Consider the following 19,186-nt stretch of genomic DNA (forward strand, 5'->3'; position numbering starts at 1 on the left):
TAAACCGGCGTTGTGCAAATCCCGCCGGCAGCCTGTGAAACAGCTGGTGCCGGCGGGATTTCATTTTTATTTTAAATTACCTTAAATCTCCGGCCCGGATGGGCCGAAGTCCCGCCGCTGGGAGGCCTTCTCCCGCCGCCGAGGTTTAAACCACCTCTGGAACGGCGGGCTCAGCGGCGCGAGCGGGCCCCCGGTGTCCTGGGGGGGCGGGGGGGCGAACGGACCCGGGGGGGTGCCCCCACGGAGGCCTGGCCCGCGATCGGGGCCCCCCGCTCACTCTGCGGGGCAGTGCCGTGGCGGCCAGCTGCCGCTGACGTCACTGCCGGCGCATGCGCCGACCGCCGAGAGCCTTTCGGCCAGCCCCGCTTCCGACGGCGCCGGGTGTTTGCGCCAGTCTACCGGTGCAAACTGCTCCGGCGCGGGGCTGGCCCCCAAAGGTGGGGAGAATTCCCCACCTTTGGGGAGGCGCGACCCCTGAGTGGTTGGCGCCACTCCCCTACGCCGGCACCCTCCGTCACGCCGGGTAGGGGAGAATCCAGCCCAGAGTGTGGGATTGGGCCTAATTAGGGTGCTCTTTGAGGGCCGTGCAGTCTCAATGGGCCGAATGGCTTCCTTCTGCACTGTAGAGATTCTATTAAATGTCGGATTATAGATCCTTTGCTACCCAGTAAAACTCCACCGTTCACATTGTTGAAAAGTTCAACTGATAGGAATGGGCAATAAATGACAAATGCTGCCGAGAATGGCATAGATACATCGAAGATAGGAGCAGGAGGAGGCTTTTTGCCCCTTCGAGCCTGCTCTGCCATTTATCACCATCATGGCTGATCATCCAGCTCAGTAGCCTCATCCTGCTTTCTCCCCATAACCTTTGATCTTATTCTCCCCAAGTGCTATATCTAGACGCCTCTTGAATATATTCAATGTTGTAGCATCAACTACTTCCTGTGGTAATGAATTCCACAGGCTCACCACTCTTTGGGTGAAGAAATGTCTCCTTATCTCTGTCCGAACTGGTTTAACCTGAATCCTCAGGCTGTGACCCCTGGTTCTGGACACACCTATCATTGGTAACATCTTCCCTGCATCTACCCTGTCTTGTCCTGTTAGAATTTTATACGTCTCTATGAGATCTACCCTCATTCCTCAGAACTCTAGCGAGAATAATCCTAACCTAGTCAATCTCTCCTCATATGACAGTCCCTCCATCCCTAGAATCAGTCTGGTAAACCTTCGCTGCACTCCCTCAAGAGCAAGAACATCCTTCCACAGAAAAAGAGACCAAAATTGCTCACAATATTCTAGGTGTGGCCTCACCAAGGCCCTGTATATTTGCAGCAACACATCCCTGCTTCCATAGTTGAAACCTCTTGCAATGAAGGCCAACATACCATTAGCCTTCTTTACCGCCTGCTGCACCTGCATGCTTACCTTCAGCAACTGGTGCGTAAGGACACCCAGGTCCCACTGCACACTCCCCTCACCCAATTTACAACCATTTCAGGTAATAATCTGCCTTCCTGTTTTTGCTTCCAAAATGAATAACCTCACACTTATCCAAATTATACTGCATCTGCCATTGATTTGGCCAACTTGTCCAGATCATGCTGTGGGGTCTCTGCATCCTCGTCACTGTTCAGCCTCCCACCCAACTTGGTATCATCTGCAAACTTTGAGATGTTACTTTGTTTCCTCTCTGCCAACCAGTTTTCTATCCATCTCAACACACTTCCCACAATCCCATGCGCTTTAATTTTGCACAATAATCTCTGATGCGGGACTTTGTCAAACGCCTTCTGAAAGTCCAAATATACCACATTGACTGGCTCCCCCTTGCCTACTGTACTAGTTACATCTTCAAAGAATTCCAACAGATTTTAAAGCATAATTTCCCCGTCATAAATCCATGCTGACTCTGATTGATCCGGCCACTGCTTTCTAAACGATCCGCTACAAACTCCTTGATAACGGAGTCAAGAATTTTCCCCACTACCGATGTTAGGCTCACTGGTCTATAATTCCCTGTTTGCTCTCTACCTCCCTTTTTGAATATTGGAGTGACATTAGCTACCCTCCAATCTGCAGGGACTGTTCCAGAGTCTATAGAATCTTGAAAGATGACCACCAATGCATCCACTATTTCCAGAGCCACCTCCTTAAGCACTCTGGGATGCAGATTCTCAGGCCCTGGGGATTTATCCACCTTTATTCCCATCAATTTTCCCAGCACCATTTCTCTACTAATACTTATCTCCCTCAGTTCTTCCCTCTCACTAAACCTTTCATTCTCCAATATTTCTGGTATCGGATTTGTGTCCTCTTTTGTGAAGACAGAACCAAAGTATGTATTCAATTGCTCAGCCATTTCATTGTCCTTCATTATACATTCCCCTGTTTCTGTCTGTAGGGGGCCGATATTTGTCTTTCCCAATCTCTTTCTCTTCACATATCTGTAGAAACTCCGAGTGTCAGTCTTTATGTTCCCTGCAAACTGTATTTTCTTTTCTTCATCAATCCCTCGGTCCTTCTTTGCTGAATGAACATACCAAGAATGAATAATATAAAACCCCCACAAACGTTACTGCAGAAATTACAGAACTATGAATACCTGGAGGTTATTCACAAAGAGGAGCATTTTTACCCGGGTATACTGTTCCTTCAGCTGAATTAAGGCCAGCTTCTGTTGAACGAAATGCAGCTCCAGAATGGCCCCTTCAACAGACACCTTCGCTGGACACCTAAACACAAACAAAATTGACATGGGTCATGGAAGCTTTTGAAGCTTTCACCTTCAAAATACATACCCTCCCCCCACCTCCCCCCTCCCAAACGGCCACCACTGGCCAGCGGGGTATCATATGGCCCACCCAAGGGCAACTCCTGCTGTAACCCCTACAGGGGGGCACGAGATGGGGCCATGTAGCGTAACGCTGGTTTGGGCAGCACCGGCCAACATTAACCTTGGGAGCAGGCACAGGCGCCAGGGTCAGGGTCCTTCTCCCCATAACTACTGATCCCCTTGTCATGATATGCAAACATGCAGCTAATAGGACACGACCAATGAGCAGTCGGGACACTCAGGGGTGGTATCTCACTATAAAAGGGATGAGGCACTCACGCCCCACCTCTTTCCACAGACCAACATCAACAGAGGAGACAGGGTGTATCCTCAGCATCACACCCCAGCACGTGACTTAGAGCAAGGCTGGTTCAGTTAGACTGAGTTACTACATTTAGATCAGCAGAGAGTCAAACTCATTGAGAATTGTGCTAATAGTTCAATAAAACATATTGAACTTGTCATAATATACACCAGTATATCATGGTGCAGACACACACTGACGGACACACACGACGCCGGCTCAGATTTCCATCTTGCTCTGCTAGCCTATCGCTCCACCCCGCTCTCCACCAGCCTGTCGCCTGCTCAGCTACTAATGAACCACACCCTCAGGACGACGGTGCCATCGATTCTCACCCCCAACCTTGATTATGTCCCCGTGCTCCACTGCATGCACATGTCTCAACTGCAGCAGAAAACGTCCCACAACTCACGGGCTGCTGACCTTCCCGACATCCATCCACGCGCACGGTTCGCATCAACCTCCCGGATGGTGGCTGGTCTGCGCCTGCTGTTCTAAGGCAGGTGGCCCCCCGCTCCTTCCTGGTCCGCTTACCAGATGGATCCATTCGGCGCCGCAACAGGCGTGCTCTTCGCCTTGTTCCAGAGTCGTCACGGGATCCTCCGACCAGCTCTGCTACTGATCCCGCCGTGGACTGTGTAGCGTTTCCGGTCACTCTGCCTGCCCCTGACTGTGCTGCAGCCCTCCCGGCTCCTGATGCGCCAGCTATTGCCCCACCCTTGAGGCGGTCAACCAGAGTTCGTCGCCCACCTCACAGACTGAACTTATGAACTCTTCCCAGAGAACAGAGGGTTAGGCTCACTAATGATATGCCACTTGCACTTAAACAGCGCGCAGCAAGCGACACATTTACGCCATTTTTAGGGTGCCGGAGGATTCCGATTTGGCATCAAACCGGTGCCTACTGCAATGTTGTTGTCATAATATACACCAGTATATCATGGTGCAGACACACACTGATGGACACACACAGGGACCAATCAACATGTACAAACACCACAGCCAATCACCTGTTAGAATACACACACTATAAAGGCAGAGGGCACCACGGTTCCCACTCATTCTGGGAGCTGCCTCTCAGTGTAACAAGAACTCATCCAGCCCAGCACAGACTTACACCACGTGCTGAGAGAATCAACTGGTTCGGACAAGGCTTGGGTCTCTAGTTTAAGTTAGCATCATTTAGGCCCACAGTCATCGTGTGTTACTTAGTTAGAAGTTAGTTAATAAAATTGAGTTGAACCTTCATCAGTGTTGGAAGAGTCTCTTCATCTCTCAAGTCTACATTAGCCAACACATCAGAACTCACTTCAAAAACTGCATCAAGTGGCAGCTTGTGTTATTCCAAATTACATAACACGACATGATACCAGGAGGCTGTTCGATCTAGTTAATTCAACTCAGCAAGATCCGTGGCAGCCAGCGAATGTATACCGGCACAATGGAAAAGATTCAGGCTCCTCACCAGCTCAGGACGTCTGGCAATCTCAGTGCCAACTGGCAGACATTCAAGCAGAAATTTCAGATTTACAATGGGGCATCTGATGCACGGAAGATAGCTCTTTTCCTCACCACATCGGGTGATCACGCCTTGGAAATATTCAACTCCTTTCACTTCGCCGAAGACCAGGACAAGACAAAGTTTCAGACCATCCTGGACAAGTTTGACAGCCACTGTAAGGTGGACACCAACGAAATCTTCGAGCGCTACATATTCAAGCAGCGATTGCAAAGTAAAGACGAAACCCTCACCTCATATTTAACTAACCATAGGCTGCTAGTGGAATCCTGCAACTTCGGTGATAACACTGACTCCATGATCAGAGACCAAATCGTTTTTTGGAGTTCACTCTGATCCTCTGAGAGCAGTTACTGAAGATCAAGCACATGACCCTGCCATCGCGATTGAAACATGCACAGTGCATGAGCACGCTAAAAATCGCTATTCCCAGTACAAATCTGCAGAAAATGATAGACTAGCCTCCCACGAGGCGGAGAGTGTGCAGGCCAAATCCTGGATGCAGCGCCTCAACATTGACGAAAGCGGCCATTTCATGCGCTCTTCCCGGGGCCCGATGCATGCACGTTGCGAACGGTTTAACGAAGCGGCCGAAACCCTCACTGCGCAAGTGCAGACGTCTGTGAGCCGCACTGTGCATGTGCAACGACGCACGGAGCGTCAGGACGCTGACGTCATGATGTGTTCGAACTGTGGCACTGCCCATTTAAAGAAACACTGCCCTGCAAGAGGCAGACGCTGTTTAAACTGCGGGAAGCCAGGCCACTATGCAGCCCTGTGCAGATCTGCACCATCAGTCAGGAGACAGCGCTCCCAATTCCGACAATGGTGCATCCGGAGTGTGCAACAACGCCTACAGGATTCTGATCCCGGCAGTGCAACGGATCCAGATGATGAATGCCTGGACAACGCCTACCGTGTGGGCATTATTACAACATGTGAATATGCCACACCAGACACATCGCAAGTCCAATCCATCCTAGCTGTGGATTCCGAGGACGAATGGCGAGCAGTGATGAAGGTCAACCACTGCCCCATCCAGTTCAAGCTGGACACAGGTGCCTCTGCCAACCTCCTCTCACAGGCAGATTTCAGACGTATTAAGAAGACCCCGTGATCCTTCCAGCTGCCTGCAAGCTCCTGGATTATAATGGGAATCCATCACGGCACTGGAATCCTGCCACCTGCACGTATCCAACCGACACACACAAGCACAGTTACGCTTCAAAATTGTTAAGCCAGACAGGGCATCCTACTAGGTGCGCACGCCTGCAAGCAGCAGAACCTCATTCAAAGGGTTTACTCCATGACATCCTCCCATGTAGATCTTCAGGTCGGCATCGACGACATCCTCGTCCAGTATCCAAATGTGTTCAACAGGATGGTAACGCTGCCGTATCGATACAAGATTCTGCTACGACCTGATGCCAAGCCAATGGTCCACGCACCACGACGAGTCCCTGCTCCACTGAGAGAGCGCCTGAAGGCACAGCTCAAGGATCTTCAGCAAAAAGACATCATATCCAAGGTCACCGAACCGACTGACTGGGTCAGCTCGATGCTGTGTGTAAAGAAGCCTTCGGGAGACCTGCGCATCTGCATTGATCCAAGGATCTCAATAAGAATATGATACGGGAACACGACCCAACCCGAAGCGGGAGGAACTCACGAGTGAGATGCCACACGCGCGCTTCTTCACCAAATTGGATGCATCACAGGGATTTTGGCAAATCCAGCTGGAAGAGTCCAGCAGAAGGCCCTGCACCTTCAACACGCCTTTTGGCAGATACTGCTACAATCGCATGCCATTTGGCATCATCTCGGCATCAGAGATATTCCATCGCATCATGGAGCAGATGATGGAAGGCATTGAAGGGGTTCGCGTGTACGTGGACGACATCATCATATGGTCCACGACCCCTGAAGAACATGTGTCCCATCTCCAGAAGGTATTCCGCCGTGTACATGCCAACGGCCTAAAGTTAAACAGATCCAAATGTTGTTTTGGCACATCGGCGCTCAAGTTCCTAGGCGACCAGATCTCACAGAATGATGTGCGCCCGGGCACAGACAAAATCAAGGCCATCAAGGTGATAAAGGTCCCGGAGGACAAAAAGGGGGTGCTGCGCTTCTTGGGTATGGTCAATTTTCTGGGCAAGTTCATTCCAAACATGGACACACACACCACTGCCCTACGCAACCTGGTGAAAAAGTCAACTGCTTTTGAATGGAAGGTGATACACCAGACAGGGTGGCTCGAGCTGAAAGCCAAGCTCACCACTGCACCAGTCCTGGTATTCTTCGACCCGGATCGGGAGACAAAGATATCCACAGATGTGAGTCAGGATGGAATCAGTGCGGTGGGTTGGGGGCCTCTTTTGCTCCGCGCCGGCCCCTGTAGCCCTGCGCCATGTTGCGTCAGGGCTGGCGCGGAGAAGGAAGCCACCGCGCATGCGTGCAAACGCGCCGGTCACACTGCGCATGCGCAGACGCGCGGCGCCCATTTGACGCCAGTATTGGCAGCTGGAGCGGCGTGAGTCGTTCCAGTGCCGTGCTGGCCTACAGAGGGGCTCGGAATCGCTGCTTCTGGGGGCTGTTGAAGCCGTCGTGAAACGCGACGGCGTTTACGACGGCGTCAACGCTTAGCCTCACGATCAGAGAATCCCGCTCTGGATCTCTGCTTGAAAAGGAAAATCACTGCACACAATGGTAGAAAAAGCAGGTGGATAGGACTGCATGGATAAGCCATCGTACAAGCACAATGAGCTGAATGGCCACTTTCTGTGCTGTCAGATTCTGATCACCCATTGGGTAGAATATTGCATCTTTTTAGGGGATGTTAAATAAGTATTTTAAGCTGAAGACATTGCAGGGTAGTAGAAATAATTTTGGAATGTACTAGTAAAGAAGTAATATGATGATCCAAATGACTCCTTCTGTGCGAAATGCTGAAAAACATTCAAGGAGGTAAAGATATGGATGAGCTGGAGATATAGATGGATATGCTACATATTCAGTTCTGTTGAAGGATCATTTAGATCAGAAACATTAACTCTGTTTATCTCTCCACAAATATTGCCCGACTGCTGGGTTAATGCAGCATTTTCTGTTATTATTTCAGTTTCCAGTATTTTACTTTTATTTCATTAACATTTTAGTTACTTTAATGGTATACTCACCCATTATCTCGAATGAATGCCTGTTTCCTTTTCTCAGTCTGCTGGATACTTCCTTCCATTTCTTCCATCATCCGTTGGATAGAGTTCAATTTGGTTTCCAACAATGCAGCATCCAAGGGTTTCCGCAACTCCAGGTCCCGAATTTGGCGACCTGCTTCTTGCAGCCTGGTTTCCACAGCTTGTGCCAGTTCCAACACCCTCTGAGACAACAAATTAATCTAGAAAGAACAGAGACAACTGTGTTATCGGTTGACCATGACTCAGTGAGTAGCGCTTGTGCCACAAAACTGTGGATTCCACTCAATGGTCTTGAGTATATAACCCAAGTGTTGGAGGTGCTGGGTGGGATTTTCCGTTTCTCAGGCTAAGTGTTGACGCTACGCAGTATTTGTGGATTTTCAAGAAAGCAAAACTGGTGCTGAACCTGGATCGATTCAGCAATTGCGGAGGGGCTAGCACCGGCGTCACATGGGACACAACCGATTCCAATGGAAAAGGGTGCGGGATACACTCAGAAGGCTGACAAGTTGCAGCCACATATACACATTGCAATCCCCAAATACACTCATCCCATCAACAAGATGGCATTGGTTGTGCTGGAGTGCGCCATACAGCTGATGGGTCGACTGGGGCCAGAGGGCACCTAGTGGGAGGTGGTCAGGGGGGACACCTATACCACCCGTGTTCACAGTGGGCAGTCAGCAGTGTCCGCAGCTGCATGGCTGCCTTGCCAGCTGTGGCAATGGTGTTCGTGCCAGTCCACCCTGACCCCACAGCCCACCGCCTGGCCATTCACCGCTACACCCCCGGCCCTGGCTGAAGCCCCCAGCCAGCAGCACAACTGTCAGCAAACTATGGCGATGTTGGAAACTCTCTCCCTCAGCAGCCATGGTGCCAGTTTCATGGTTTTTAAAAGCACTAGTGAACCGTGCCATCGGGAATTCAGCCCATCAGAGGCGGAGAATCACAGAGGCCCTGAAGAATATCGGGTTAGGCCCAAAAATGACATGCAAACGGTGGTTAATATGGGCGGGATTCTATGATCCCGCGCTGGGTCGGAGAATCGCCATGGGGGAACGCGAATCCCGCGACACCGCTCCAACGGCGGGCCGCCGATTCTCCAGCAATTGGAGAATCGGCGCCAATGGCACCAGCGTGGTCGCCGCGGCGCCGGTCAGGGCAGCGGCAATTCTCTGTGCTCGATGGGCCGAATGCCCGCTGAGTTCGGCCAAGTCCCACCGGCATCGTTCGCTTGTTGTCCTATCCGGTGGGACCTCGGTGTTCTGGCTGCGGGGGCCGTCCTGGTGGGGGGGAGGGGGGATCTGACTCTGGGGTGGGCCTCCACGTTGGCCAATCCCGCAATCGGGTGCTACCGATCGGCGGGCAGGCTAATTCCGGGCAGGCCTATGTTCCATCGTGTCGGGCCCCTGTAGGGCTCCGCCATGTTGCCCAGGGGCCGGTGCGGAGACGACAACCCATGTGCATGCGTGGACCCGCGCCGCCCACGCTGTCTCCCGTATCAGCAGCTAGAGCTGCGTGAAGCTCTCCAATGCCGTGCTGGCCCACTGTGCGGCGCAGGATCACTGATCCTTGCGGCCAGATGACTCCGTCGTAAAACACTCCGGCGTTTACGACGGCGTCAACACTTAGCCCCATTATGGGAGAATCCCGACCTATCTGTGCATTCCAAACCGCGTTGATGCCACTGTCGAGGTGACGGGAATAACGATTTGGCGTTAACCTATTCTCCGACCAATCACGTTTCGTGATTTCGACGTCAGTCAACATAGAATCCTGCCGCTATCTTTGAGATGAGATGTTAAACTGAGGCCCGATCTTGTACCTGCCCCCTTTTCGGCCCCCCCCCAAGGTTTTTGATAACCCCCATTTTCAACATCCCCTCCCCCCAACCCTCTCAAGGCCCAGGGATCCCCCTTCATCTCCCTCTTTCTGGTAAGCACCCCGCCCCCCCCCCCCCCCCCCCCCCCACCGCGCCCCCCTCCTCCCCGGCACCCCCAACTGGGCCCAATCCCTGGCAATGCAATCCGGAACATGGGCACTATGTCTGTGCCCTGGCACCCTGGCACTGGAGTGTCACAAATCTCACGAGAGGTCTCTCGCAAGATTCAACAGCCTTGTCCCGCCATAAAGTTGGCCGAGCAAGGCTACTGAATCGCGCCCCTAACCTCACTAATGGGCTGGATTCTCCAGCCTGGAGACTAAGGGTCTTTTGAACCAAAATGTCTCTAAGTGTGGTAGTGAGTGGAAACTGCCGCGAGCTGCCCGATGTTTGGCCTGGCGAGGCTGTCACCACTATAAAACGCTAATTGGTGCACTTAAAGAGTCCCCACGGGCTCCATGCTGCAAATCATGGTTCACTGGCTGATTCACCAGGACCGTGCTCACCAGCCCCGTGCAAACAAGTGACAGCAGCACTAAACGGCTCCTGCACAGCCAATCTCACTCCGCCTGCAGCCATACCGCCACGGACACCATCCCACCGCTTTGGCGATGCCGTCCTGGGTCAATTGTTGGACGGGGTGGAGGCCAGATGAGAGACAGGGTGGCGGAGCTGCCACTGGCCAGGCCTCCTGGTTGGTAAATCGAGAGGTAATGAGTTTGTTCCGTATGCGGTGGTGCTGGATCACACGTCGAGTGCCCTGCCCTTCCAGCTCGGACTCCATGTTTGGATCCTCCTGGACACCATCCTCATCCTCCTCATCAGATGAGGCCTGCCATTCTTCCTCCTCCTCCAGCATGTCACCCGCTGTGGCGCAATGTTATGAAGGAAGCAGTAGGCCACCATGAAGCTTGAGACCATCTGAGGGTTATACTGGGGCACCCCACCAGAGCGGTCAGACATCAGAAGTACATCTCGATGAAGCCGATGCATTGCTCGATGACGCTCCTGGTTGCTGTGTAAGCATCTGTATAACAGCTTTCTCCCTCTATCTGGGACTTCTGCACAGGAGTTATTAGCTATGACCTCAGCGGGTAACCCTTGTCACCCACTAGCAAACACCTTACTCAAGCGAGCGCCTCGAAGGTGCCAGGAATCGACAAGTGCACCAGGATGTATGTGTTGTGCACACTGCTTGAACATCAGGCGCAGACATGCATAATGTACAGTTGGTGGTCACACACCAACTCCATATTCATGGGGTGGAAGCCGTTCCTATTGATGAAAGGCACCCAGTGATCAGAGGGCAACAAGCACGCCATCGACATTTACAGACATGAGCGGACATTTGCAATATCCCACACAGGTCTCTACACAGGTCTCCCTTGAGCCCTGAAATGAGCCCGAGGCATCAAATTTCACCTTGATGGCCATCAAGACCGGGTGTCCTCCTTTATACCCCCACAGTGCCAGGTACACCACCATCTGGCACAATGGAAGCAAAATACTGTACACACCCTGTCTGCATCAACGGGACCGAGGTGGTGATGGTTGACAGCTTCAAATTCCTAGATGTGCACATCACGAAAAATCTGTCCTGGTCCACCCACGTCGATGCTACCATCAAGAAAGCACAACAGCGCCTGTACTATCTGAGGAAACTAAGGAAATTCGGCATGTCCACATTGACTCTTACCAATTTATACAGATACACCATAGAAAGCAGCCTGTCTGGCTGCATCACAGTCTGATATGGCAACTGCTCGGTCCAAGACCGTAAGCAACTAGAGTCGTGAATACCGCCCAGTCCATCACACGAACCTGCCTCCCATCCATTGACTCCATCTACACCCCCCGCTGCCTGGGGAAAGCGCGCAGCATAATCAAAGACCCCTCCCATCTGGGTTATTCATTCTTTCAACTTCTTCCATTGAGTAGGAGATACAAAAGTCTGAGAACACGCACAAACAGATTCAAAGACAGCTTCTTCCCCTTCTTATGGACTGATCTGGAGCTGGATTCTCCGGTCGCCGACGCCGAAATCGTGGGCGGAATTCTCTGATAATGGGGCTATGTCCCTAAGCCCACGGGAAAACGGCCGCGAATCACTCTGGACTTTCCTGGAGAAAGTCCAGTGTGATTCTCAGATTTGAAGGGGGCTTGCAGGGCCCCGGAGTGCTCCTCGCAGCTCCGGCTGTCGATACGGGGCCCTGCACTTCCGGCAACATGGAGGACCCACACAGTGGGCTGGTTCCTAAATTATAGGCCCCCGCCAGATCGCACCCGCCGATCGGTGGCATCCAATCGCGAGCCTGGCCGTCCTGGAGGTTCCCCCTGGTGACGGATCCCCCCCCGCCCCTCACCAGGGGGGTCGCAGACCGGGTGGAACCATGAGCGAACCATGCCGGCGGGATCTCGGCCATTTGTCGGCAGAGAATCGCCGCGGGGGCCTCTTTGAATGGCCCCTGACCGGCACCACGTTGACCACGTGCACGCAACTGGTGGCGATTCTCCGGTTGTCCCATCCTCCGCCCCTGCGCCGAGCATGATTTCAGCGGGTTGGCTCGGAGAATCCCACCCCGTGTTCGCCGATCGGCCGGAGAATCACTGTTCCTAACCAAATCGGGGGCGGCGCCGCTTTCGTGATTCTCCGCACCCTCCAAAGCGGCGCACTCGGAGGGTACGCCGCATGACGTACCGACAGCCTCAGGACTTTGCCTGAGGCCCGGCCCCCCTGATGCTCCGCCCCTGACTGGCTAAGGTCCCAATGACATGGGTCTCTCATGGTCTTATCCGTTGGAAACTCGGCGTGGTGGCTGCGGACTCGCGCCGCCATAGTCGGGGAAGGGCCGATCCGCGGGCAGGGGGGATTTTATCAGGGTCTGGGTGCACTGTAGGGGGGGTGGGATGGGGCCCGCGAGCTGGTCAGACGGGGGGGGGAGCACTATTTTGTGGGCCAGGTCCGCAAGCGGCCAGGGCCATGTACCACGCCGCGGTCGCTGCCGTGTGCATGTACGGCCACGGACCCGGCAATTCTCCGGCCCCTATCGGCGGGTAGAACCGGATGCCAGCCCTCAGCAAAATGGAGGATCGGTTTTTCTGGCGTTTAGCCCCACCGTTCCCATGCCGGCGTGGGGAGATAGCCCCAAAATTGGAGAATTCAGCCACTGATCTCTTCACACATCTTCTCTACTGAGTTGTACTGCTTCACCCAATGCCTGTGTCTATGTATTTCCATTGCATATTTATGTGTGCCCTATTTTTTTAATGTATAGAATGATCTATTTGGATTAAACGTAGAACAATACATTTCACTGTACCTCGGTACACGGGACAATAAACAAATCCAATTCAACTTGTGATCCCCAGGGGTGGGTGAGCTCATAGTGTCACTGGTGAAGCTTTCAGTCTGAGTAGGGCTGGAGACCAAGGAGGGTTCCAATGGCAACGGTACATTTGTCTTTTGTTTGTGGTGAGCTCACACCAACCAACGCCAAAGGGCTTCCGCCAGCCGGCGCGAGTCGGTGCGTGAGCGGGAGCGCCAGCATGTGCTGGCGTCATCCCCACACATGCGCACAGGGATTCACTTGCACATCGGCCATCGCAGATGATCATAACGGCCGATGCAGAAGGAATAGAGTGCCCCCACGGCACAGGCCCACCCGCGGCTCGATGGGCCAGGCCAGCGTGGGCGCACCTCCAGGGCAAGATCCCCCCGCGACCCCCCAGGAAGGGACCTACTCTGATTTACGCCGGCGGTGGGACTTCGGCTCATCACAGGCCAGAGAATTCGGGCGGCCACGGCACCCATTAAGTCACGCCGGACCCCGCCATTCTCCGAGGTGGGCGGCGCGACCCACGCCGGCCCGGTCTTTGGGGGACGGGAGAATTGGGAGGACGGCGGGGGTGGGATTCACACCGACCCCTGCCGATTCTCCCACCGGAGCGGGGCTGGCCGAAAGGCTTTCGCCGGTCGGCGCATGCGCCAGCAGTGACGTCAGTGGCAGCTGGCCGCTGACGTCACTGCCGGCGCATGCGCGATGTGTGGTTCTCTTCCGCATCCGCCATGGCGAAGGCCGTGGCAGCCGCGGAAGAAAATAGTGCACCCAGGGCACTGGCCCGGAGTCTGAGCGGGGGGCCCCGATCACGGGCCAGGCCACCGTGGGGGCACCCCCCGGGGTTCGATCGCCCCCCGCCCCCACCCAGGACCCGGGGGCCCGCTCGCGCCGCTGATCCCGCCATTCCGGAGGTGGTTCAAACCTCGGCAGCGGGAGAGGCCTCTCAGCGGCGGGACTTCGGCCCATGCGGGCCGGAGAATCACCGCAAGGGCCTCTCCGATCGGAGTGGCAAGATTCCGCCGCCGCCACTTCCCGGGTGGCGGAGAATCTCTGCCACGGCGGGGGCGGGATTTTATGCGGCCCCAAGCGATTCTCTGACCCTGCTGGGGGTCAGAGAATTTTGCCCCACATAGCTCTGTATCAATTCTCCTACTGCCCCACTCTCCCCACACAGCCCTGTATCAATTCTCCTACTGCCCCACTCTCTCCACACAGCCCTGTATCAATTCTCCTACTGCTCCACTCTCCACACAGCCCTGTATCAATTCTCCTACTGCCCCACTCTCTCCACACAGCCCTGTATCAATTCTCCTACTGCCCCACTCTCTCCACACAGCCCTGTATCAATTCTCTTACTGCCCCACTCTCTTTACACAGCCCTGTATCAATTCTCCTGCCCCACTCTCTTTACATAGCCCTGTATCAATTCTCCTACTGCCCCACTCTCTCCACACAGCCCTGTATCAATTCTCCTACTGCCCCACTCTCCCCACACAGCCTTGTATCAATTCTCCTACTGCCCCACTCTCTCCACACAGCCCTGTATCAATTCTCCTACTGCCCCACTCTCTCCACACAGCCCTGTATCAATTCCCCTACTGCCCCACTCTCCCCACACAGTCCTGTATCAATTCTCCTACTGCCCCACTCTCTCCACACAGTCCTGTATCAATTCTCCTACTGCCCCACTCTCTCCACACAGCCCTGTATCAATTCTCCTACTGCCCCACTCTCCCCACACAGCCCTGTATCAATTCTCCTACTGCAGCACTCTCTCCACATAGCCCTGTATCAATTCTCCTACTGCCCCACTCTCTCCACACAGTCCTGTATCAATTCTCCTACTGCCCCACTCTCTCCACACAGCCCTGTATCAATTCTCCTACTGCCCCACTCTCTTTACACAGCTCTGTATCAATTCTCCTGCCCCACTCTCTCCACACAGCCCTGTATCAATTCTCCTACTACCCCACTCTTTCCACACAGCTCTGTATCAATTCTCCTACTACCCCACTCTCTCCACACAGCCCTGTATCAATTCTCCTACTGCAGCACTCTCTCCACATAGCCCTGTATCAATTCTCCTACTACCCCACTCTCTCCACACAGCCTTGTATCAATAATCCTACTGCACCACTCTCTCCACATGGCCCTGTATCAATTCTCCTACTGCAGCACTCTCTCCACATAGCTCTATATCAATTCTCCTGCTGCCCCACTCTTTCACACAGCTCTGTATCAATTCTCCTGCTGCCCCACTCTCTTCACATAGCTCTGTATCAATTCTCCTACTGCCCCACTCTCCCCACATAGCCCTGTATCAATAATCCTACTGCACCACACTCTCCACATAGCCCTGTATCAATTCTCCTACTGCCCCACTCTCCCTTCATAGCCTTGTATCAATAATCCTACTGCACCACTCTCTCCACATAGCCCTGTATCAATTCTCCTACTGCAGCACTCTTTCACACAGCTCTGTATCAATTCTCCTGCTGCCCCACTCTCTTCACATAGCTCTGTATCAATTCTCCTACTCCTCACCTACTCCACATAGTCCTGTATCAATTATCCTACTGCACCACTCTCTCCACATAGCCCTGTATCAATTCTCCTACTGCAGCACTCTTTCACACAGCTCTGTATCAATTCTCCTGCTGCCCCACTCTCTTCACATAGCTCTGTATCAATTCTCCTACTCCTCACCTACTCCACATAGTCCTGTATCAATTATCTTACTGCACCACTCTCTCCACATAGTCCTGTATCAATTATCTTACTGCACCACTCTCTCCACATAGCTCTCTATCAATTCTCCTGCTGCCCCACTCTTTCCCCAATGTTATGTGCCGCTGCAAATTTTCATCCACTTTTTCCATTATGGTTGCAGTAGCTCTTTGTCACCCAATCCCTGTGTCAAAGCTTTCTAATCTCCAATAACCATCTATCCTAACCTCACTCTAATTTCATTATACATGCCATGAGCTTTCCTATCATCAAAGGCTCTGCGTGCAGTGGAAATAACCTTGCTTTATTGATACCATCAAAACCCAAAGGGTCTCTATAAATCACCTCTCATCCTGGCCTGTTGTAATGAGACAGGCTGACAGGAGGTTTTAATTCTATAATAAATGGAAAAGTACCTCAATTTGGCCGAGGAGGAGAGATTGTTACTGAGATGTTTCAACCTTTCACCCACTAATGTAAATAATTCAACAAGGCTGGTTCATGTCAAAAGATACATTTGTTAGTTAAACACAATCAGTAGTTCATGGTTTGGACTATAAAAACATTTTCCATGTCTGTCAGGCAACAGCTTGCCTGGTTAACAATTTCTGCCTGGGTGAGACATTACAGAACAAGATAAATAGTCTATGATGAGCACTTTTTGCATCAAAGGTAACCAGGTGCAAAATGGACCCTGTTTCGGCACACTTTGTGACAATATGTAATCAGTATTTAAATCTTCAATATTTGTTTTCTAAATTTGAGCAGCTAACTTGCAAGGTCTGATTGTCTGCACTAGGGAAAGTAATTTTAAACAAACAGGAAAAGCAAATTAAAATTTTAAGATGTCAATTTAGGATTTTTAATTTTACCAGTACATTTATGGAGTTGAGGTTCAGATCAGCCAATATCTGATTGAATCGCAGGACAGTCTGGAGGTGAAGGAACAAATGCAATCAACTCTGGGAAGAAAATACTTCTGAAGCGTCTGGTTGAAACAATTGCGAGATCAAAGGGAAGGAACATATGTAAGGAAATACTGAAGCTTCTGGATGGGGCAGTGTAAATCAATTTAGACCCAGAGAACTGGTTGCTGACAGCTTCACGGGACACACCAGGAGAGAAAGTGCACTGTGTTGTTAAAAATTACTGGAATTCGGGACTTCCGGTTGCGGCTATGCGGAGCTAACCCGCACGTTCGGCATCTCCCGCCAGGAATGGACTGTTGGGCTCTTTTTAGGGCCCCCTTTTCGACGTTTCCTGATGTGGGAAGGAGTCAGCAACATTTCCCCAATCCCCAGTAGTATATGGCCTGGACCAGGAGTGGGGCGAGTAAGAAAGTGGTTTCAGCACCAAAGCAGAAGTGAGGGAAGAAGCACAAGATGGCGGCGGGTGGAGACCAGGAGGCAGTGGGCGCAGGAGCAGCAGGAGACTCTCCAGCGCTGCTTCAGGGAGCTTAAAGCGGAGCTGCTGGAGCCGCTGAAGGCTTCAATTGACAAGCTGCTGGAGACCCAGACGGCCCAGGGGGTGGCGATTCGAGAGATCCGGCAAAAGGCCTCCGAAAGAGAGGACGAGACCTTAGGCCTCGCGGTGAAGGTGGAGATGCACGAGGCGCTCCATAAAAAATGGCAGGAGACGTTCGAAGAGATGGAGAACCGGTCGAGGCGGAAAAATCTGTGGATCCTGGGCCTTCCGGAAGGGCTGAAGGAGTCTGACATGGGGGCCTACGTGGCCATCATGTTAAATTCGCTGATGGGAGCTGGGTCCTTTCAGGGGGCCCTGGAGCTGGAGGGGGCACACAGAATATTGGTATGAAGACCCCCACCTCACTTATTTCCTTTCAATCTGGTACGTCCACCAGACCTTGCTTTTAAAGGTTCACCTACCACTGGTGACAACACTGGCAAAATTACAAACTTTGGATTTCTTGTCCGCTTCCCGTTTCATCACATTTTGTGCAACTTCTAAATGTTGTCTCGCCAATTCACCTGCTCTATTTAATTGTTCCCTAAAATTTGACACGTAATCCAATAATGTAATTTCCGATTTTCACTCTTCAATTTTTCCTTCATCTATTTAAGTGGTCCTCTTACCACATGCCCTAAAATTAGTTCAAAAGGACTAAATTTGGTTGACTCATTAGATGCATCCCTAATTGCAAACAGTACGAATGGAATTCCTTTATCCCAATCCTCTGGATAACCTTGACAATACGCCCTCAACTTAATGTCTTTCATGTCTGATGCCACCTTTCTAACGTTCTCTGCGATTCTAGATGGTACGCAGTTGATTTAAATTGTTTTATTCCTAAACTCTCCGTAACTTCTTTGAATAATCTCAAGGTAAAATTGATCCTTGATCCAATTGTATTTCTGTGGGTAGTCCATATCTAGTAAAGAATTTAAGTAATTCCTCCAAAATATTTTTAGCTGTAATATTACGTACTGGAATGGCCTCTGGAAACCTCATAGACATATCCATTATCATCAAAATGTATTGATTCCCAATTGTTGTTTTAGGAAGCCGTCCTACGCAACCCATGAGGACCCTTGTAAAAGGTTCCTCAAATTCTGGAATGGGTATTAAGGGTGCTGGTTTTATCACTGCTTGAGGTTTCCCTATCACTTGACATGAGTGACATGATTGACAAAGTTCAACTACATCTTTATGTAGTCTAGGCCAATAAAAATGTTTTTCTATTTTAACTTATGTTTTCTTTAATCTCAAATAACCTCCCACCGGTACCTCATGTGCAACTCGCAACACCTCCTTTCTATACCCTACCGGCAATACTACTTGATGGACTTCTGCCCACTTTTCATCCGCCTGCATATATCAAGGTCTCCATTTTCTCATCAAGACAACACTTTAATGTAATAACACTCTGGTGTACACATAGATTCCTCTTCCGTGTATACTTTCTGATACATCTGTTTTATTTCTACATCTTTTTGTTGTAACACCGCCAATTTTCCTGAACTAAAAATATCCGCTTCATCCTCCACCTGTTCTTGTTCTTTTTCAACCATCTGATCAAAAATCGTTTCTGATAATTGCACTTCAACGTCATCTTCACTCTTTGATTTCTCCTCTTGTCTTAACCTGTGACTTTGTGACCTTGTTACTACACAATCCGGAAAAATCCCAGGATATTCATCCTTCAACACTTCAGTTGTCTGATTTTCCACTGGCTTATCAACCACAGTAGACATCACTCCCACCTGCGATCCAGCTATATCATTACTCAAGATAAACTGTATTTCTGGGCAGGATAGTTTCTCTATTACTCCTACTACCACTTCACCACTCTTCACTGGACTTTCCAACCTTACCTAATATAAAGGAACACGACTCCTCTTGCCCTGAATTCCACATATTAC

The 19,186-nt window shown here is 51.5% G+C and overlaps 1 protein-coding gene across 6 annotated transcripts in view; it reads right to left on the minus strand.

Moving 5' to 3' along the window:
* LOC119979694 overlaps positions 1-19,186 on the minus strand; it is a 253,384-nt gene that overhangs the window by 62,090 nt on the left and 172,108 nt on the right. For 5 of the 6 annotated variants that reach the window (XM_038822283.1, XM_038822274.1, XM_038822242.1 and 2 more), the window contains 2 exons: positions 7,842-8,059; positions 2,609-2,738 (listed from right to left, as the gene is read on the minus strand). In XM_038822283.1, coding sequence (XP_038678211.1) covers positions 2,609-2,738; positions 7,842-8,059 — 348 coding nt within the window. The remainder of the gene's footprint in view (positions 1-2,608; positions 2,739-7,841; positions 8,060-19,186) is intronic. The other variant, XM_038822266.1, reaches the window with a different exon arrangement.

The sequence above is a fragment of the Scyliorhinus canicula genome, chromosome 2, assembly GCF_902713615.1.
Source record: "Scyliorhinus canicula chromosome 2, sScyCan1.1, whole genome shotgun sequence".
NCBI lineage: Eukaryota > Metazoa > Chordata > Chondrichthyes > Carcharhiniformes > Scyliorhinidae > Scyliorhinus > Scyliorhinus canicula.